At 23.8% G+C, this 22,019-nt stretch overlaps 7 protein-coding genes across 7 annotated transcripts; 3 read left to right on the forward strand and 4 right to left on the reverse strand. All coding sequences in view use genetic code 6, as the record gives it.

Moving 5' to 3' along the window:
- Positions 1 to 172: 172 nt before the first annotated feature.
- TTHERM_00794000 (transmembrane protein, putative) lies at positions 173 to 6,502 on the reverse strand (the record flags this gene model as incomplete). Its single annotated transcript, XM_001020919.3, has 5 exons — positions 173 to 933; positions 1,008 to 2,188; positions 2,308 to 4,619; positions 5,032 to 5,645; positions 5,992 to 6,502. 5 exons carry the CDS (start codon positions 6,500 to 6,502, stop codon positions 173 to 175), a joined length of 5,379 nt encoding a protein of 1,792 aa, XP_001020919.3.
- A 1,647-nt stretch (positions 6,503 to 8,149) lies between these two features.
- TTHERM_00794010 (MATE efflux family protein) lies at positions 8,150 to 9,560 on the reverse strand (the record flags this gene model as incomplete). The annotated part of the gene is made up of 2 exons (XM_001020920.3): positions 8,150 to 8,314; positions 8,442 to 9,560. The coding sequence occupies 2 exons, from the start codon at positions 9,558 to 9,560 to the stop codon at positions 8,150 to 8,152; spliced, it is 1,284 nt and encodes a 427-aa protein (XP_001020920.3).
- A 1,950-nt stretch (positions 9,561 to 11,510) lies between these two features.
- Positions 11,511 to 15,636, forward strand: TTHERM_00794020 (glycine dehydrogenase [decarboxylating] protein; the record flags this gene model as incomplete). Its single annotated transcript, XM_001020921.3, has 9 exons — positions 11,511 to 11,603; positions 11,916 to 12,906; positions 13,020 to 13,075; positions 13,135 to 13,268; positions 13,557 to 13,941; positions 14,116 to 14,704; positions 14,809 to 15,110; positions 15,176 to 15,297; positions 15,354 to 15,636. 9 exons carry the CDS (start codon positions 11,511 to 11,513, stop codon positions 15,634 to 15,636), a joined length of 2,955 nt encoding a protein of 984 aa, XP_001020921.1.
- Positions 15,637 to 16,269: 633 nt separating this feature from the next.
- TTHERM_00794030 (ABC transporter family protein) lies at positions 16,270 to 19,031 on the forward strand (the record flags this gene model as incomplete). The annotated part of the gene is made up of 7 exons (XM_001020922.3): positions 16,270 to 16,309; positions 16,398 to 16,616; positions 16,682 to 16,858; positions 16,933 to 17,186; positions 17,403 to 18,021; positions 18,341 to 18,762; positions 18,816 to 19,031. The coding sequence occupies 7 exons, from the start codon at positions 16,270 to 16,272 to the stop codon at positions 19,029 to 19,031; spliced, it is 1,947 nt and encodes a 648-aa protein (XP_001020922.3).
- Positions 19,032 to 19,693: 662 nt separating this feature from the next.
- Positions 19,694 to 20,134, forward strand: TTHERM_000794031 (hypothetical protein; the record flags this gene model as incomplete). Its single annotated transcript, XM_012798834.1, has 1 exon — positions 19,694 to 20,134. One exon carries the CDS (start codon positions 19,694 to 19,696, stop codon positions 20,132 to 20,134), a length of 441 nt encoding a protein of 146 aa, XP_012654288.1.
- A 247-nt stretch (positions 20,135 to 20,381) lies between these two features.
- TTHERM_00794050 (hypothetical protein) lies at positions 20,382 to 21,266 on the reverse strand (the record flags this gene model as incomplete). The annotated part of the gene is made up of 2 exons (XM_001020924.2): positions 20,382 to 20,872; positions 21,188 to 21,266. 2 exons carry the CDS (start codon positions 21,264 to 21,266, stop codon positions 20,382 to 20,384), a joined length of 570 nt encoding a protein of 189 aa, XP_001020924.2.
- Positions 21,267 to 21,669: 403 nt separating this feature from the next.
- On the reverse strand, positions 21,670 to 21,975 carry TTHERM_000794051 (hypothetical protein; the record flags this gene model as incomplete). Its single annotated transcript, XM_012798835.1, has 1 exon — positions 21,670 to 21,975. The coding sequence occupies one exon, from the start codon at positions 21,973 to 21,975 to the stop codon at positions 21,670 to 21,672; it is 306 nt and encodes a 101-aa protein (XP_012654289.1).
- Positions 21,976 to 22,019: the final 44 nt, after the last annotated feature.

Raw genomic sequence — 22,019 nt, forward strand, 5'->3', positions numbered from 1 at the left:
GTAATTATACAAAAAAATTTTTTAGGTTTAAAAATATGCTCATTATTAAAAGTTAAAATCATAGTTAAATAAATAAGTAAATAAATAATAAACAATCAAATTAAATATTAAATTTGAAAATATATACAAATTTGAATATGATTAAGGAGAGTCTATTTTAATAATTTTTAAATCATATACTTTTTTTAAAATAAGATTTAACATAAGGGTTATCAAGCAATACATTTATATCTATTAGATCTAGGAGCTGCTTAGTTTAATAAGATTTGTTATTAATATAGGTAAAGAAACCTCTCCAACCTAGCAGGGATACTAATATTATAATAACAAATTGTATAGTTATTATGATTAGAGAGAGATTAAAATTATAATCAAATTATAACTAATATGTTTATAGAACAAATTAATGAACAACTTTGTTAATAAGTAGAGAATACTGTAAGAACTCATACTCTTAATATATTTTTGAATCTTACTGCATTGAATTAAGAGTATTCATAAATACTTTTATATTATTTGAAAGTGCAGCTGAGTAAAAAGTATCAAAAATTTAGTTGATATACTTAAAAGACATCAATAGTCCTTTTTAGTAAATACCATTACCTAATGATTTGCATTTAATAGGATCTATTTAAACTTGCTCTATATAGTTTTGCTCTGGATCAAAAATTGTTGTGCATATATTCTAATTAAAAATTGGGTAGAGATAGCTTTAGTATGCTTGTTAAGCATAACCATCATAGCTTTCAAACTCAGATAGAGATCCAATTAAACTATTTAGAAGATTACTTGTTTGACTTCTAGCTAAATTTGATTTCTAAACTAAATCCTGTAGTGTTGCTTTGAGAGTTTAAGGATATAAAAGATAGAAGCTTAGCATGTATTTGAGATTCATTAGTTAGGTGATATTGTCATAATAAGAGTTAAAAGTTGCTGTTTTTTAAAATAAAAAAATTTATATTTTTAATATTTTAATTAAATTTTTTTTATATTTAAAATAATTTTACTTAAAAACTAAAGGTTTTTTCTGAAACTCTCTATTTAAATTTGTGTAATGACATAGTTAGAGATAGGATAAAATTAGTTTAGAACTAAGCATATAAGTATTCCTATGTTAATCTTACAGTTAAACCTAGATATTTTATTAGTTCTGCTTAGGTTTTTCTTTTTTTTGAAATCTCTAATGCCAACTGTATTTGTTGAGAAAATATTATTTTAGATACCTTACTAACTTTTTTAACCTATGCTTTTACTTTAAGCTTAGCTTTAAGCTTAAGTAAAATTTCTTGTGTAATTATTTTAAATATTTATAGTAAAAAATCTTCCCACATTTTACTTATTTTTTCTCATTTAATCTGAATGTTCTTACTTTTCATAATACTTGTTTAAGGATTTTATCATCAAATATATTTTATCAGGAGGAACTGTTGCAAACAGTCTAAGAATTTTTTCTCTTTATATTTAACTGTAAGCATATATTGGTATGATAGAAAGAGAGAAAATGAGAGTAACTACAGTTATCAAAATTAATTGCATTTAAATCAAGTATTTGCTGTGATCTTAGTAATTTTAAAAAATGTCATTATTTTAAGCATAAACTTCATCAAGAGCTGAATATATTCTATCAGAATTTATTTGACCTGCCTTAAAATTATATTGCTAAGTATCTATAAGGCTTGTCATATAAAAAACATAGTTATTAAAATAATTTATCAGGTAAGAGAGTTAGGTAGTCGTATTTGTATACTATAAAGGATTCATTGTATTTGGTATTGTATGATTTATTTAATAATTATCTACAATATTGAAGACATCTATCTATGATGGATCTCCTTCATACATTTCTATTGTTAGATTTTTGTAAGCCGAATTCATATACTTATTTGTATACAGGACAAGACCATATGAATATTTCTAATCGTATAATGTCGGGAGATAATACATTTTAGAAAGAATACTTAGCAGGTAAATTTAATTGCCAAATACAAGTAGAGAAAATCTCTTAACTTAATAAACCCAGAATATTTCATTAAAATTCTTTCTCTATCTATTTTATTCGATTGTTTAGCTATAGTAGCAAACAAAATTTAGTACAAATATTGTAATCAATGAAAATATCCCTAAAAAGTTTATTAATTTTAATCCACTTGAGGATTATTTGGATCGAATAGTCTGCATTATTTGTTACCTTTTCAATTAAGAAAAAAAATATTTTAGATTAATTTTAATACTGTATAAGATACATACATATTTTTGAATAGTTTTAAATTAACCTAAAATAAAAAATTTAAATTTAAATAGAATTACATAGAAGATGATTTGGAATACTAGCTGGATTGAGTGCTATTGTTGTCTTTATCATCTTTAGCGTTTTAATTATTTTTGTCTTAGTCTTATGATGATTTTTTATCATTAGATAGTTAATTTTCTGAATGGTTTTTAAGATTAATTAAATTTTAAGTTACTACTTTTAACTTATCAGAAATGGAAACTTCCATTTTTTTAGAAGAATGAAAAAAGTTTTATATTTTTTATGGGCTGTAATCATCTTCTACAGAATATTCCATTATTGGTTTACTAAGAATTTTATTTTCTCCTTTATATAGAATTTGCTTTTGTGAATCAAATAGATTATTTTATGTCTTTCTGTTGGTAGATAATGGAGAAAAGCAAATTCCTGTCTCATTGCTCAAAATCTAGATACTACGATTTGAATCTAAATTGACAAGAAAATCATTTTCTATATCATTTGTTTTCTTTGCATGTTGGATAGTAGTGGATTGAATGGATTTTTCAGAGTTGAGCTTATTAACTAAAGCTTTTGAATTTTAATCTGCATATTGAATTTTAGTTAAAGAAAATTACTTTGTTTAATTAATAAAATGATTATCCTAAAACAAAAGTTTTTTATGGGAATCCTCTTAATAAATTTTAGAACTACTTCTTTTGCCTTTTAGAATTGGTGAATCTTTTTAATTCAAGTCAACAAAGCTTATTTTCTAGTAATAAGAATCATTCTTATTTTAAGTAGTATCATCCTCGTTGGAAGCATCAAACTCTTCAAAATTTTATTTATATATGCTTGTTTTAGAAGCTAAATGTGGTATAGAAATATAATGTTCTGAATTCATATTTAACAATCTAAGCCCAGCGTCAAAAGTTGCTTTGATAAATTCAGCGTCCATAAATTCAAGTATTTATAATTAAAAATTTCTTATTGCGTCTTTTTTTTGCTTAACTTAAATTAAAGGTCTCAAAGCGATTACTTAATATTAAACAAATGAATAAAAATGATTGTTATTAGGATAAAAAGCAAATTTTATTTAAAATAAATTCATATGAATCAGATTAGAAAATAAATTTTCATCAAATTTATCTCTTTCAATTAGAGCTTCGTTTAATGATCCTGGCTAAACAACAATTGCCTCATAGATTTTTCCAGGCACACCTTTTTCTACTATTTGCTTGAGCATAATAATGATATTTGATAATTTAATTAGCTTCAATTCACTTTATTTAATGTGATCAGAAAATATTGTTTCATAAAATTAGCGATCTAATAAACAAATTTATAAATTTTGTTAGAGTGAAGAGCTCATTAAATATATACTATCATTAATAATTTATTGTAACCAGCCACATGCACCTAATTCGTCATTCCCTATCATGCACATTTAAATTTTTAATCTGAAAGGGATAGACCAGCCATCCTTATCTTTTCCTAACAATAGAGGAAATTCTTTTATTTCTTCATTCAGCTTCTTTTTTTCAAGGCAGTCTATCAGAATATTTTAGTGAACTTGCGCAATTTAATTAGGCATTATAAAACCTAAATCTTTCCCTATTACTTACGCATTGTTTTATGCGACAGGAACCACATCACAAAAATTTTTTGCTACTTTGACTATTTTGCCAACATCTGATAGCATGGATACGTAGACAGCTGTTGAATCATCTGAATAAAAATAAACATGATTTTTATACCCATTTCCATTTTTACGTTCTTTCTAATACAATCTTGTAAAGTATCTATCAAAAGTTAAACATTCTTCAAATCCTTCACAAAGAATCTGTAAAGGAATACTTAAACAATTTATATTAAATATGTTTATCAAATATTGTTGTAAATTATGTCTATCCTTTTGTAAATCTTTTGTTTAAAATTCAATTTATGTCAAATCAATAAATTCCTGACTCATCAAAGTAAGAAGAAGGTATTTCTTGCTCAAGCAATTTTTATATATCTCCGAGCATTCTTCTATCAACTCATCAAAGCGAATGACATTCATTATCTTTGGTTATTCTATATTCTAAATTTTTTATGCGTCTAGCTTAAATTCTACAGAAGCTAGCTAAGTAAAATAGTGTAACTGCTATCTTTAAATTAATGAAGCTTTATTATTCAATTTATTCTTAATCTGTAAGATTTCTCTAAAAAACATGGTTTGGTTTTCAAAGGCATTAATCAAGAAAGCTAAATAGCTAAAATAAAATTGATTTAGTTAATTTTTGTTTTTTTCAATTATTTTTCTGTAACCTTCCAAAATATAATAAAGAAGATATTATTTTCTACTTTCTTCATCTAGTAAATCATTATTATTCATGCTTTGTTTGTCAATCTAATTATTATTAAAAAAGTATTAATAATTCACAAATTGTATGGGTTAGATAAAAAGAAATCAAAAATTAAGTAAGTATCTCTTAAATAAAAATACTATATAGTTACAAAGTTATAACCAAAATTTGATTTTTTAAGTTGGTTATAACAAAAGGCTTTGATTAATTGAGGGAATTTTTTTATTTTTTTTAAACGTTTCTGCATTTTTTAAATCTAATTCCCATAAAAAATTAGATTATTTTCATTACACTTACTAATTTACTAATTGTTAAAATATACAATTAGAAAAACTATATTAAGTATTCCAAAATTTTTGGAGTAAATTACAATTTCTATTTTCCTTGGTAGCAAGTAGTACTATTAACAATTTGATTAATTTTTTTTGGTATATTTAAATTGAAAATAAATTTTACTTGATTCTCGCAAAAGCATTTAGGATATTAATAGCACTATTGATGATGTTCTGCAATTATTTCAGTTAAAACAAATGTTTTTGTAGAAGAAATAAAATTTTTGAGAGAGCAATTAATGTTTTAGTATACATATCTTAGGTGTAAATCCATATTTTGCATATAAGAATCACTAATGTGAGATTTTTATAGTAAATTTTGTTTTATGGTGAAATTTAATTAAGAAATTTGATTGATTTTAAGAGCATGAATAACTATCCCTGCACAAAAAGTTAGAGGGATACAGCATAAATAAATAACTATAAAATCAATTTATGACTCTATTTGCTAAAGTATAATAATTACAATTGATATATACACATTCGAAGTAGTTAATCCAGTATCGACTGACTAAGCATAAAAATCGTTTAAAGGATGGTAGAAAAATTGACAAAGCAGATTTACTAAATTGTATATTAGAGCAAAAAAAGGGAGAATCTAATAATTTGAGTATATTGATAAAAAGGATACTAAAATTTGCAAAAAAAATAGGATAATTTCAATCTTAAAGCTTTTTTTAGAAAGATAATCTTTAATAGTGAATCTATGGTCATAATCGCTCAATATAATTGCTAATTCTATTTATTTAAGCAAAATAAAAAAATTTATTAGATTGATAAATAAATTATTCTTATTATCTAATTGTCAAAAATAATTGTAATAATTTAAAGGAGTAACTAAAAAATTTAATTTCGCTACCTTTACAGAAATCAAAATTTTTTTAACAAAAATTAGATTTTGAAGAATTTTGTAGTTGGTAAAAATTTAATCCAGTATTAATATAATAAAAATTAGCACGCAAACACTTATAAACACTTATCATTCTTTAGATTACTTCTAAGGAATGTGTTCAAATTTATTTTTAATCAAGTGTCTGTTTGCTTTAAAAATTAAATAAAGAAAACTATAACCAAATTAAATTACCTATTATAATTGTAAGAACTACGTTTATTACTTATAAAATGAATATTCCATTTTCAGCTTGTAGATTTATATAAATAGAGGCTATAAATATACTATAGGGATATACCTTAAGCAAAAATGAGATAAAACGATATGCCTTTATCTTGACTTCAAAAAAGTAGAATAATAAAGTGGAGACAATAATAATTAGTAATAAAATGTTTAAGATCAATATAATATATATTAAAAAGCTTGTCAAGCCACTTGGCCATTCTCCTACAATAAATAGCTTAGTAAATTTATTACTAGATTGTTAATAATTGCTACTGTGTTCATAATATTTAGCATTAAAATTAAAAAAGACCACTGATGCTTAGCGCATGAGTAGTAGAATCAAACTTAAAAATAGTGGTCTATCAAAGGAATCTAAATAAGTATGAGATTACTCAACAAAAAAATCTACACATTTCTTCTTTAAAAAATTTTATGAGTTCTTTTATGTTTTGCCTTGTTAACTCCTTTGCTCTTTCATTTCACTTTCTCAGTTTATTTATTCGAATTTTTTTATATAAATAGTTTATAACTAAATATCAAATCTATATATTAAAAAAGTTTTTTCTCTTCATAAAAAACAAAAAAATTTGTGTTTTAATTATCAATCAATGATGCATTTACATTTCCAATTAAAGAAAATCTACAGAATTATGTAATTTAACCATGACTAATCCTTACTTTTTTGTTGTCTAAATATAAATTTTTAGCTTTTTTTTTGTGTAAGGTAAAATATTAAAAAGCTTAAACAATGCATTTCTTCAAAAATAAAACATGATTGATATTAAATGTAAAAACAAATATTACTTCACATAATATTTTAAATATTTAACTGTTTGAATATTATATTTTAAAATTCTGAAGAAATTATACCAATAAATATTTAAGATGAGCAAAGATAAACTAAGCATAATAGTTTGGTTTAACTATCAAAAAAAGCAATAACACTGTTTTTAAAATTTAAAGAAAGAGTTTTAGCAAAATAAAATTTGTGATAATATTATTAAAAAATAAAATGTTTCAAATATTATAAAGAATACATTTTTCATAAACAGATGAATAATAATATGTATGTAAGGAGTTAAATAAATAAATGTACTTTTAATATCTTAAATTGTAGATTTTGTGTGAATCCCAATTGACTTTTTAATTAAAATAATAAGTGTAAGATAAGATAAATTTAAATTTTTCACGATTAAATACTACCCTTAAAATTTTTTATTGTCTTGGGTGATACTTGAAAATATTAAAAAAAAAAAACATTATTTGTGGTAATTTATTAAGAGTTGCTTTATTTAACTTATTATGTTAAAGTTACACAATATAAAAACTGTCATACTTGATTAATACTAAATAAGTCTAGAATTATATTTCAAAAAAAGAAAAATATTTTATTAATTTATCTTTATTTCTAATTTATGTTTTAGAATAAAAAGGATTTAAAATATTATTTAGTAAATTATTTTCTAAATTATTACAATAAATAACCATAATTACTTAGTTCTTAAAACTTAAATTGATACTTAAGAAATTAAAAATCAAATAAATTAATAAAGAATTAATTATTCAATTGTAAAATTCTTATTAAAAATCAAAAGAAATTAAAAAATATTTATATGTGAATATAAAATTTTTTTTTAATTTAATTGTTTTGTATTTCCTTAAATAAATTTGTGAATATCAATTTCTTATATTTATAAATCATTAATGATATTTTGTATTTTTGTTTTATAAACAAGATTTTTGATAAATTCATCAAAATTGTCTGATTTTTAATTTCTGAAGACAATTTTTTGGAATTTTTAGATTTTGTTAATAGAAAATCGTCAAAAATTTATTTTCTCTTTAGAATTTTCACTTTTGGTAAGGTAATATCGTTAATTCTAAAAATCCAATAATTATCCCTATTCATAAATTAGCTCATGTATGCTTAACTCTTAAATAGTTCTATTAGTATCACATTTTTTATAATTGATAAATTATTATTGATATAAAGTCTTTTTTTTAACAAAATAAAATTACATTATAAATATAAATTTAATAATAACACTTGTTTATAAGTACTTTATTATATTAACTTATAATCATATTATGGATGTTTCTATATTATCTAAATTTTATTTATCTCTCATTAATATTTCATATTGCTAATCGATTTAATGTTTCCAATCTAATTTTACCAAAAATTTGGTTTAAAGAGTAAAGATTACTATGATTGCTACACATAAGGAACTCCAAAATCCTACCACTCCATAACCCAAAAGGTATCCAAATGTGAAACTTAGAGAGTTTCCTATAAAATAAAAGCTAATAATAAAATATTTAATGCAAAGTCTACCTTCTCCTAAAGCTTTTAGAATTCCTGCTTAAGCACCTTACAAGTAATCAAATAGTAAAAAATACTTATGGATATTTAATACCCTCAAAAAATGGTAAATAATTTTATCATCGCTAGAATAAAAATGAGCTAAGTCTTCACCGAAAAATTGATACACAATAAAAAATATTAATGATTATAAGCCTAAAACTACGTAGGAGATTTTAAAGTAGTTTTTTGCTTTAACAATATTTTTTTCTCCCACAGCATTTGAGATTAATGTACACAGAGCACCTCCAACTCCTAATGAGACACTAAACATAAGACCAGACAGGTTGCTGTATAAAACATGAGCATTAAATTAATCTTTCAACTAAAGAGATCCTAGTAATAATGAATTAAATTCAAAGCAAATAGAATCTATTTCACTTGGAAGGGCTATATGCAAGCAGAAAGTGAAGTAGCTTTTATAGTTTTTTTTGATTAGTTAAAAGTCAAAATGAGGTTTAATATCTATCTATTTTTTCCTAGCATAGTATAAAATTAAAACTAGCATACTAAAGTAGCTTATGTTGGTTGATATTATTATTCCTGTAAACCCGTAGTTTAAACTGGTTACAAATATCAAGCTGCTTATTAATTGCACTATAATAGAGATAAACTGCATAACCATAGGTTCATTAAACATTCCAAAAGCATTAAAAACAACTCTAATAAGATCAAAAGTGAACATACAAGCTAAGCCAGGAAGAATTCCAACAAAATAAATCCAAGCATAATGAGAAACATCTGGATTTTATCCAATTGTCACAAGTAGTTATTCTAAAATAAGTGATAAGAATACAAGATAACCCAAAATGATCATAAGAGTGAATATTCCTTTATTGTAATAATCTCTCATAAGTTCAATTGAATTGGATCCTAAAGCTCTAGCAACTAATGAACCGCAACCTTAATTTAACCCAAAAGTAAAAAAAAATGCTAAGCAGTTTAAAATAGCAACACATAATCCTATTCCTGCAATAATATTTTCATCATTTATTTGACCTGCAAATGTCAGATTAATTGTTATGTTTAAAAATGTCAAAAGAATTCCAAACGAAACTGATAAAGATGAATTAATCACAGACAAGACATCTTTAATTTACTCACTTCTAGTTTTATGTAAAAAATCCTTAGTTTACTCCTCATTTTTAGGAATCAAAGTATCAAACTATTCCATCTAAGTCCAAATTAAAGTTTTAAAAATAAATATAATTTACTAAATCGATGCTTAACTCCCTAATATAAAAAAAAGATATAATTCTTTTAGAAATAAATAAACATTTAATTTACAATTAGAAATTAAGAAAAACAAAATAACCATCCTTATGTTTAATTTTTACACTAAGTATCGTTTAGTTAAATACCTTATTCTAGTCAATTATTAAGAATTTAATTAAGATTCTATCCAAAATCCTTTTAAAAATAAAATTTCTTAAACTATTTATTTATCTTTCTTTAACTATAAATAGATACTTGCAGATATTCTCTTCTAATTTAATGCATTTTGATCTAAAAAAAGGTATTGAATAAAAAAATTAACAAAAGGCCATTTTAATTAAAAGAAAAAATAAAAATATTTTCTTTATATTATGAATTTGATATAAAAAATTTTAAATTTAGAAATTTTTACAAATTTATTTACAAATATTTACTAAAGTTATCATGTTCTTAAATTAGTTAAAAGTGGCCAAAAAATCAAAAAGTAATAAATTTGTTCAAAACCTACATCACTAAAAAAAAGTTTGTTAACAATATTAATAGACAAATTAAAATTAGACAAATAAATATTTTTGCATATTATGAAGCATAGTTACTTGATAATTTATGTCATATATTTTGCATTTGAAATGTTTATTTATCAATTTTTATTTTAATAAATTTAAATTAATTTTGTATTGAGAATGGAAACCCTTAATATGAATAAGATTTTAATTAAATTAGCATGTTTTAAAAAATTATTTATTTAATTTATAATCAAGTGTAATAGCTTGATTGAGTTTTGTAAAAGATAATTAAGCTAATAAAATTTAATTTATTTTTAATTATCAAAAATTAATATCTTTTTATATTAAAATTATTTATTTACCATGCTGTATGATAATACGCTCTTGTAATAAGGTGAATTATTTCTAAAATGTAAAAATAATTCATTTTATTTAAATGCTTTTTATTTATTTTAAACCCAAATTTGTTTGATAATTTATTTGAAGAATATATAACAAAAAAAATATAAAATTAATTTTCAAAGATTGAATATTTACTAGAAGCATTGCGAAGTTTTTATTTTTTATTTAATCACAAAATATACATTTATATTGACGATTATCAAATTTTACTGATTAAAGATTTATATAAGATATGTATGATAAACAATTGTCATTTTGAATTTAATTTGTCATTTGAAATAATAAATCTTTTGTTAGTATGATATATTTTCTTCTAGAAAACTTTTATATAATCTCCAAGTATAAAATTCATTTAATAAGCAAATATGGAATTTTTATAGAAGCTATTCGATGTCTTTTTAACATTTCACGAATTATTTATTATCAATTTATAATTTTATTAATTAGTCTTATAGAAAGCAAAAGAATAGACATATTTATAAATGGATAAATTATTTATATTTTTAAAAATAAGTTTGAAATATATTTGAGAAAATCTGTTTTATTGTTTATGAAAACTGGTTCCTTTTTTGTAAATTTTAAAGTAATTACTTTGTTAGATAATATTAATTGAGTAACCATAAAGATATTTGTGTTTTGAAAAAAGGCGCTTAATACAAAAAAGTTAATAAAAGAAAAAAAAGGCAAATTAAAAAAATAAATCTTTTGCATATTATATTTATTTCAGCCTAGTTTTTTAATCAAATGATGATTAACTGAACTGAGTTAAAACAATTGTGAGAAGGATTATCTAATTTTTTGATCAATAGTTTTGCGCTTAACTAAGATCTTATATATCTTCTAGTGATGTATAAAAAACAAATATTTATATAGTTGTTTCGTAATATTAACTTATAAATAAAAACAATTAAATTTAATAAATAGAAGAGGTACTTTAAAGAAAAGCCTATCTTTTAGTTTTATCTATCTATCTATCAACTTTTATTCCAAAAATTCTCAAGATGCTTTCAAAGATCTTAAACAAGTCCCTTTAAAGAACTTGCTCTAGGTAATTCAGCACTATCCCTGACATCCTTAAGCAAAACAACTATTTGGTAATATTCGATATTTAAACTCTTTTTAAGTGAGGTCACTTTCATAAACTTCACATAATTCAAGATAGAAGATTAATATCCCAATTCAAAAGCTTCAAAGATACTAACAAGCTTTACATGCTAAGATCATAAATAGCTTTAAGATTAGCTTAAATTTAAAAAAGAAACTAAAATAAAACTTGAAAAACTATATAGCTATTATTAGTATCTGAAAAAATCTATATAACCAAACATGCTTAGGAGTTATTTTTGATTTATGAATTAATTACAAAAATATTTTAAAAACAAGCTAACATTTTGTTATTATTAAAGCAAAAAAGACATATCGGTAGTGAATAAACTGCTGAAGAAATGCTCAAGCTTTTAGGATGCAAGAATATAGATGATTTGATTCATTAAACTATTCCTAGCCATATTTATGACAATACTGCTTTGGAATATAATGGTTCAAAGATTCCTGATGAGCCTAAGACCGAACAAGAAACAATCTAGCATTTATATGAGCTCAGCGAAAAGAATAAATCTTATAAAAACTTTATTGGAAATGGTTTCTATGGAACTCATACTCCTCCTGTTATCCTTCGTAACTTTTTCGAAAACCCTGGCTGGTATACTGCCTACACTCCTTACTAAGCTGAAATATCATAAGGTCGTTTGGAAAGTTTGTTAAATTATTAAACACTTGTTATGGATTTAACAGGCTTACCAGTCGCTAATGCATCTCTCCTCGATGAATCTTCTGCTGCTGCCGAAGTCGTTAATCTTGCACACGGTGCTTCAGGTTCAAAAAGAACAAAATTCTTTATCTCAAAGGATTGTTTCCCCTCTACTATTAGTCTTGTTTAGACAAGAGCCCGTTTCTTGAATGTTGAAGTTGTAGTTGGAGATCATAAAACTTATGATTTTGCAGCTAACGAAGAGTAGCTCTGTGGTGTTTTGTTATAAACTCCTGATAATGAAGGTATTCTTCACGATTTTACTTAAATTTTCTCTAGCTTCAAGGATCCAAAGAAAATTATTAAAGCTGTTGCCTCTGATTTACTTGCTTTGACAATTTCTAAGGCACCTGGTGAGATGGGTGCTGATGTTGTTGTTGGTACTTCTTAAAGACTTGGTGTCCCTATGGGTTATGGTGGACCTGCTGCAGGTTTTTTGGCTGCAAAGGATGATCTTAAAAGAAAATTACCAGGTAGAATTATTGGTGTTTCTAAAGACGCACAAGGAAATCCAGCTTTAAGAATGGCTTTGCAAACTAGAGAATAACACATTAAGAGAGAAAAAGCTACTTCAAACATCTGCACAGGTAATTAATTTGATATAAAACTTGCTAATTATATAGTTTAAAGATTTTTACTTCAATACATAAAAACAAAATAATATTAGAATTTGTTGTTTAAAATATTTTTTATAAAATAGCTCAAGCTCTTCTTGCAAATATGAGTGCCATGTATTGCATTTATCATGGACCCAAGGTATAAAATAAATAAATATTAGGGATATTTAGGTAGCAAAATTGTTTTATTTAAATTAGGGTGTTAGAGATATTGCCAAAAGAGTCAACGGATTTGCTCAAGTTCTCCACTCTTTATTGAAAGAAATCGGATATCAAGTTAAAGGAAACGGAAATTAATTGTTTGACACTGTTGCTATTAGTGTTCCTGGAAAGTAAATTAAATTTCTTAACTCTAATCTTATATTTTTGTTTTGAGTGAATTAGAATTTTCTAATATAATTTCTAATTTCTTTAATTTTTCTAGAATAATATCAAAGATTTTGCATACAAAAAACAAAGAAATAAATTTCAATGATATTTCATCAATTAGGCTAGTTAAATTTAAAATTTATTAAGCAATTACTTAAAAAATTTAAAAAATTAGAAATATTGGAAAATTAATTAAAGCATTTTTTTAATAATTAGCATATTTATTTTAACAATTAACAAAAATATTTTAGGGCTAGCGAAATAGTTGCTTTATTCGAAAAGCATGAAATTAATATCAGAAAGTAAAATGAAGATTTAATTAGCGTATCTTTTGATGAAACCCACAATCTTGAAGATGTCCAAAGACTTGTAGAAATTTTCTCTGCTTACATTAAAGTTAACACTTCTGCAAAGCATATTGCAGATCTTCACTTAGAATAGCGTATTGCAGATTTGGATGGTAATGTCAAGAGAACTAAATTAGATTACATGACCTAATAGGTTTTCAATCATTATCATTCCGAAACTGAAATGATGAGATACATGCATAGATTATAAACTAAAGATATTTCTCTTGTTCATTCTATGATTCCACTTGGTTCTTGCACCATGAAGTTAAATGCTGCCAGTTAACTTGTAAGCTTTTCACTTACTTACTATCTTAAATATTTATAAAGCATAATAAATTTAATTTAGCAACTTGTTAAAGATCAAAAGCAAATAAATTAAAAAAATCAATAAAAAACTTTTGCTTATTTAAAAATATTTTTTTGAAAAATTTAATAAAATTATTGTTTATGATTAATCTAGATTCCTGTTTCTTTCAGAGGATTCTCTAAAATTCATCCTTTCACACCCTTAAATTAAGTTGAAGGATATACCTAAATGTTAAATAATTTGAAGGAGTGGTTGAAGGCAGTTACTAAGTTCGATGATGTCTCCCTCTAACCTAACAGTGGTGCTACTGGTGAATATGCAGGTTTATTAGTTATTAGATAATATTTGGAAAGTATTGGATAAGGACATAGAAATGTTTGTTTGATTCCTACATCTGCTCACGGTACCAATCCTGCAAGTGCTATTGTAGCCGGTTTGAATTTCTAACCTGTTGGAGTAGTAAATGGTTTCGTTGATCTTAAGTCATTGAAGGAATAAGCTGAAAAATACAAAGATAACCTTGCCTGTTTAATGATTACATATCCCTCAACAAGTGGTATCTATGAAGAAACTATTAAAGAAATGATTGATGTTATTCATCACTATGGAGGCTAAGTATACATGGATGGCGCAAACATGAATGCTTAAAGTGGTTTCACCTCTCCTGGTTTCTTGGGAGCTGATGTTTGCCATTTAAATCTTCATAAAACTTTCGCTATTCCTCACGGTGGTGGTGGTCCTGGTAAAATATAACATATTTTTATGACTATAAAATTTAAATCAAATATAAATTCTACTTAAAAAAAAGAATTTTACTAATTAATTTATTTATCTATAAATTATTAGGTATGGGACCCATCGGTGTTAAGAAGCACTTAGCTCCTTTCTTGCCCAACAATCCTAACATTAACGTTAGCTAGAGCAATACTGCTATTTCAAGTGCTCCTTTCGGTAGTGCATCTATTTTACCTATATCATATAGTTACTTCATGCAATTAGCTAAGGAAGGTGTAAAGAAGAGCACTGCTTTTGCTATATTGAATGCTAACTATTTGCGTAAGAGAGTTTAAGGTCATTATTAAATTCTTTACGAAAATGAAATTAAATACTGTGCACATGAATTCATTATTGATTGCAGACCCTTCAAGGTAATTAACTATTTTATGAATTAAGAGAATATTTTTGAATATCCTTATCCTTATAAAAAATTTAGGAGTATGATATTAAGGAAGTTGATATTGCAAAGAGATTGATGGATTTCGGTTTCCATGCTCCCACTATTTCTTTCCCTGTTGCTGGTACTATGATGGTTGAACCTACAGAATCAGAATCAAAGTAATTAAATTAAAATTATTATAATAATAGATAATTAAATTGATTTAATAAAATAGGGAAGAACTTGATAGATTTGCAGAAGCTTTAATAAAGATTAGATAAGAAATTTAAATGGTAATTGATGGTAAATATAGTAAAACTGATAACCCAATAAAGAATGCTCCTCACACTCATTCTGTATTACTTAAGAGCGAATGGAATCATCCTTACACAAGAGAAGAAGCCGCATATCCTCTTCCTTGGGTAAAGAGCTAGGGTAAATACTGGCCCCCAGTAAGTAGAATTGATGATCCTTATGGAGATCGTAACTTTATTTGCTCTCTCAACGGTTTCTGTTGAAAAATACATATAACTAACTAACTATTTTATATACTCTGTAAATACTTTTATATAACTAGTTTGTTCGTGTGTTTTAAGTAACCTTAATTCAATTTAGATTTATGGTGATTAACTTACTCTTAATTAAAAATATCTAAATTTTACCACCAAAAATATTTCAATAATTAAAAATTTATATTTGTAATCAGCGTAAGTAAATATAAGCTAATTACAAATGCTGTAATTTAGAAAACACTAGATTTATTCTCTTGCTATATCATACCATTTTTTCCTTTTATCCTGAAACATATAATTTAAAAAAATCTAATATAACCAATTTATAAGTTATCTTACCAATAAGGGAAACTATTTGATATATTTTTTGACTTAACAATTACTATAAATAAGTAAACTATTACCATCTATTTTAGGTTACTTCGTTTTTTTCTTTTAAAATTTTAAAAGAGTTAACACCTTAATTAACACTTTTTACATATTATTTTATTGTTAAATACTACTGAATATGAATTATGTTGAAATAAGTGATTAAATTATAGTCTAATAGTTAAATCTTCTTATTATTACTGAAAAAGAGATTGATTAATCTGCTTAGAATAAATTAAATTTAATCAAATTTAGTTAATAGAAATTGAAATGAGACAAGAAACAGATTAAAATATGAGCAATTAAGATGGTAATAATCATAAACTGTTAAATAAAGATATTAATAAAGCAAATTAGAATTTAAGGAATATTTATAATGATTTTATATTAATAAATAGTAAACTAATCTTAAGAAGTGATAGTTTAAAAGGTCTAATAATAAATAATTTAAAATCCAATCGAAATAGCATGGAGAAATTTAAATGTTTAAGCCACCATAGAATCAAAGCAAGTTATTGATGGTAAGACAAAAAAAATTAAATAGGAGAAAGTTATATTAAATAATGTATCTGGCATTTCAAGACCTGGATAATTTACTGCCATTTTAGGGCCATCTGGTAAAAAAATTTTAAATACAACATAATCTGAAATAAAATTAAAATAACTATGGCAAATTTTTTAGGATCTGGAAAAACTACGCTTTTAAACTTCTTGTCTGGAAGATTAGTCACTAAAAATTTATCGATATCTGGCGAACTCTATCTTAATGGTGAAAGTATTTAAAGCATTGAAGATTACAGTGACTAGATAGCTTACGTTATGCAAGATGATATATTATTAGCAACATTTACCCCAAGAGGTATTTTTTTAATTTATTTATTTAGATCTACTTTTTAAATAATTAAAAAAATTTATATTTACTTTTTTAAATAGAATCTTTCTAGTTTATGGCTAAACTCAAATTGCCGCATAAGTCAGATTAAGAAAGAAATGAAATAGTTGAAAATTTGATTCAAGAGCTTGGTCTTTAAAATTGCTCTAACACTTACGTAGGAAACCATTTAATTAGAGGTATATCAGGTGGTGAAAGAAAAAGAACTTCAATTGGAGTAGAGCTACTTACAGAACCAAAAATACTGTTTTTAGATGAGCCTACCACTGGATTGGATTCCAGCACAGCAAAAATAGTAAATTTTTGTTTTTTTTTTACAAAAATAAAGAAGATATTTAAAATTTTTTATAACCTAATTTATTTAACCTATTTTAAGATTTTTTATTGAAAATTATTTTAAATTCAATTAAACTTAAATAAACTTAGATGATTTAAATAAATATTCTGTTTTCATATATAAAATACTAAGCAATATAGTAATTTTTAAGATATTATTTTTATAACTTAATAGGTTGTAAACATTCTAAAATAAATATCTAGAAGAGGTGTAAATGTAGTTTCGACTATTCACTAACCTTCGAGCGATATATTTAGCTTATTTGAGGAAGTTTTATTAATTGTCGAAGGGAATATTATATATTAAGGAGAAGTTTAGAATTCTGTTTAACATTTTTCTAAATTAGGATATGATTGTCCTAAATCTTATAACCCTGCTGATTATTTTATGAAATTAATGAGTGAAGGGGGGATTGTTGCTGAAAATATAGATGGATAAATTGAAGAAGAATAATAAATTAAAAATGAGTTTAAAAATAGAATTGAAACATTTATTTAAGCATATAATTAAGATGTAAGAGATACTTGCTAAATAATTTTAAAGGATCCAGTACAAAAATCATAAACACACATGCAATCTTCTTTTTATCAATTTTACTTACTTTTAATGAGAGCTTTAACTCACCAAATAAGAAATAAATTTGAATTGATACTGAAAACAGTTCAATCTCTTGTATTTGCAATTGTGTTTATTATAGTATTTAATAATCTTGGAAGTGGTTTTTAAGGTATTTAAAATCGTAATGGTGCTAGCTTTTTTATTACTTAAGCTTAGGCTTTCTCCTCTATTATGGGTAAAAATTAGATTGATTATATTATTTATCTAAATTCATTTAAATTAGGAGCTTTGTTGATAAATAATTGAGAAATCTTCCTATATAAATAAAAAAATACTTATTTTAATTTTGGAATGTTTATAAAAGAAATAAAAATCCACAATTAATCAATCAATCAATCAATCAATTAAAATTGGAATATAATTTTTAAATATTAGTGTTAAAAATAAATTCAAATATTCACATTCTGAGCGAAAAAGATTAGCAAATTTATTATAAAATCTATCTTTCTATATTATAAAAGAAATAATTATAAACTTCCCCTTTTTATTTAAAGGTTCAATAGCATCATTTAGCTCAGAGAAGCCTTTATACTTGAGAGAAAGAGCAAATCGCGCCTATGGTTCAAACGCATACTTCTGGGGTAGGAGCTTATCTGAATTACCTATGTAGATATTTTATCCTGTTTTGTTTTTAAGTATTACTTATTATTCGGTTGGGCTGAATAGTTCTGAGCCATCAAAGTTTTTTACATCTGTTTTGATATCTATTCTGACATTTTGGTATGGGTCTTCATATGGATTTTTAATTTCGATTTTATGTCCAAAATTTGAAGTTGCTATGGCATTTGTTCCTGCTACTATTATCCCATTAATGGTATTAAGTGGATTTTTTGTAACTATTTCAACTGTACCTATTTTTTGGAAGATCATTTCGTACATATCTATGTTTAGATATGGTTATGAAGCTTAATGCATTGTAAGATTACTTTCTATATCTCATTTAAATAATTTTTTTTAATTTTATTTTAGAACGAATTTACTGGTTAGAGTTACTTTACACCTTAAGGTTAGCCAATAAATCCTTTATAAATACATGACTTTAATACAACCTTGACTGAGGACTGTATTATATTGTTTTCATTAGGTTTATTTGTGAGAATACTATGTGTGATAGGATTACATTTCATTTCAAATCCTAAAAGACCTAAATTAACTGTTAAATAGTTAAGTGATTAATAGTCTTGATTTAAATATCAAGTAATAAATTTCAATTAATCAAATAAAAAACGTATTTTTTTAATAAATATATCAACTTTGCTTTTGCTTATTATTAAAAAATATTTCAATTAACTTTTTGCATTTAAACTTAAAAAAAATAATTTATTTTGTTTTTTTTTAGAATCTATTAAGGCTTATGTAAAATTAATTAAAAATAAATTGATTTATTTGGAATTTAAAAATTTAAAATTATCACTTTTTTGAGCAAAATAACTCAAAAGTAAAGATTAACTGTTAAATTTTTAAGCAAGTAAAAGTAAATTTTGTAAGTCTCTTAATAATTAGATATTTATATAGATTACTTTTGATATTAATATTAGAGTATAACATTTAACAACATAAATAACTATGCAAAATACTTTGAAATAAATTTATTACTTTAAAATTTTAAAAAATAATGAAAGTAGTGAAATTTATATTTCGTAATATTAAATTAGAAAATCTATATTTTTAGAATTTAATGAAACAACAATTGAAAGAGAAGTGATTACGGTGGTTTGAATAAAATTTTATTAATAAAAACGCACTATATCAATATTGCATATATACACATAGAAATTTAGAATGTCAAATACATCACATTATTATTTCATCGGAGATTCTTTTTTACTTATAATTCAATTAGATTGATGGTTTTTTTTACCATTTTGTTAATTATTTAATTAGTAAATTATCAATACCATATTCATTATAAGAGGAGTAAGTTGAAAACTTAACTTTCATTTAACTCAGATTGTTTGTTTGCTAACTAACTTGCTTTTTCAAAAAAATTTTCATTTATTAAGCTTAACTTAATAAGACTTTCATTTATAACTTTATAAGAATTAAATTTGTTTGATCTAAGAAGCGTCTTATTAATTAAATAGTTGAAAAATACGTATCTTATAGTAGCAAATATTTAGGTGTTTTTGCAAAGCCTTTTTAATCAGCTTTACACATTAAATAACTATTAAACAAATTTTGTATCTTTTTTAGAATAGGCAGATAGACTAATGAAGAATCTGTAAGAAATAAATTTAGTTGATAGAAATAGTAAATTAAGTTTGAGGCTGAAAAGACTAACTAAGTGAGATTAAGAGCAAGAGAAATATTTATTAGATTATTTTATTAAAGAAAGCACTATATTAAATAATAAAGTAAAAAGTCCTTTCATTTTTAGTTTTTTTGATCTATATTTAGATACATTAGAAAATATTATAAATTGATTAAGTTTCTTTCATTTATTTAGAGTCAAATTACAAAAGTATTGTGTTTTATTATATATTTTTTAGATATATTAGTAAGCAAATGGTTTAATAACTAACTAACTAACTAACTTCACAAAAGCATAAAATCAATAAACTCATCTTTCATGATTCTGTTTAAATTTTTTCCATACTCACACAAAGTGCTAAATGTTGTTTATTCACCATAGCCATTTAAGTTGAAATATCCAATTTAAGGCAAATCCATGTCCATAGGTTTACCTATGAGTTCCTCAAATTTAGGACAGAGATATATAAAATTACAAAAAGAGTTGTTGCAGACTTGTACATGGTTAATCATTTAGGTATAGAAATCACCAATTTTTTTAGTGTGTTCTTCTAGTGCCTTGATTTATGCTTCATTCATTTAAAAAGAATGCTCTTCGCATCGCTCGTTTGAGCTGCAGCACATAGTTTAATCGTCATCTACGAAATTAATATAATCTCCTGCAACCTAGCTTTCAATTGCTTTACTGTGAAGGAATAGAGGATGTACTACAGTAGGTGATTCACTCTTAGATTTTTTTAAGTCCAAATCAACACAAAAATCAGATTCTATTACTTCTTTTTTTATTTATTATTGCATCAAAAAAAAAAAGGATAAATAATTAAATTATAATTTAATAATTATCTGTAAATTATTTAGAAATATGAACTAAATTAGGATTTAATATGAATTATAAAATAAAGAATAAATATCTATTTTGGATAATCAATGAATGCAAGACAAATTATGATAGCAAAATTGAATATTTTTAAATAAAATACTAATTAAATTTCTATTAACTTGCATTCTAGCATTTGAGTAATTGATTTATTTGATTATTTTTAGTTAACTGTTTAATCTATGTTTAAAAATAAATAATACATAATAATTACATTTATAAGATTTTTTAGATTATTTTGTGTTAAAGTTATTAGACTACTACAGCAGTAATTAGTTAAATTCCATTTACATAAATTCGCAAATAATCTTAGTGGTATGTTTATTTTTTGATTTCCCTTTTTAACTTAAATATCTTCAAATTAATCATTATGAGTTAATATATTTATCTAAGTATCATATAATTAGATTGATAAGTCTTTGCCCTTTCAAAATGAACTAATGATTTCGTCATAAAAAAGCTGACTTAAAAAAATTAATTTTCCTTTTAAAGATGATTCAAATTTAATAAATTTGGAGATTAGATAGTGGCTCATCTATTTCTAAAAATTAACTACCCTAAAATTAGAAAGAAACTCTCCTCTATCTATCTATCAATCGATTAATTTAAGTCAAGCTCATTACATAAATTTTAGTAAAATTTGATTAATAATAAAAAATAAAGTAAAATTAATTAATTAATAAAAGTTAAATAATTTCACTTAAAATAAAAGTTTATGCTACTAATTTGATTTCTTATTAAAGAATTAATTTCAATAAATTTAAGCTCTAAAATACTTTTAAAAATGTTTTTCAATATGATTTACTACGTTTTCAATAACTTCTTCAGCAATATTCTTTCTTGTTAATATCTTTGAGGTGAAAAAGAATTATTAATTTTTTCCTAAAAACACAAAATTAATTAAGCTCTATAGTTGCTAAGATATATATACAGCTAAATAAATGTCTAATTAAAAATTTACACCTGCTCGTTTATCAGTATTTTTTTCTCAAAAATTTTCATAAGATCCGATAAGCTTCTTACTTTTAAATTAAATTACTTATTTT

The sequence above is a fragment of the Tetrahymena thermophila genome, assembly GCF_000189635.1.
Source record: "Tetrahymena thermophila SB210 genomic scaffold scf_8254552, whole genome shotgun sequence".
NCBI classification, from domain to species: Eukaryota; Ciliophora; class Oligohymenophorea; order Hymenostomatida; family Tetrahymenidae; genus Tetrahymena; species Tetrahymena thermophila.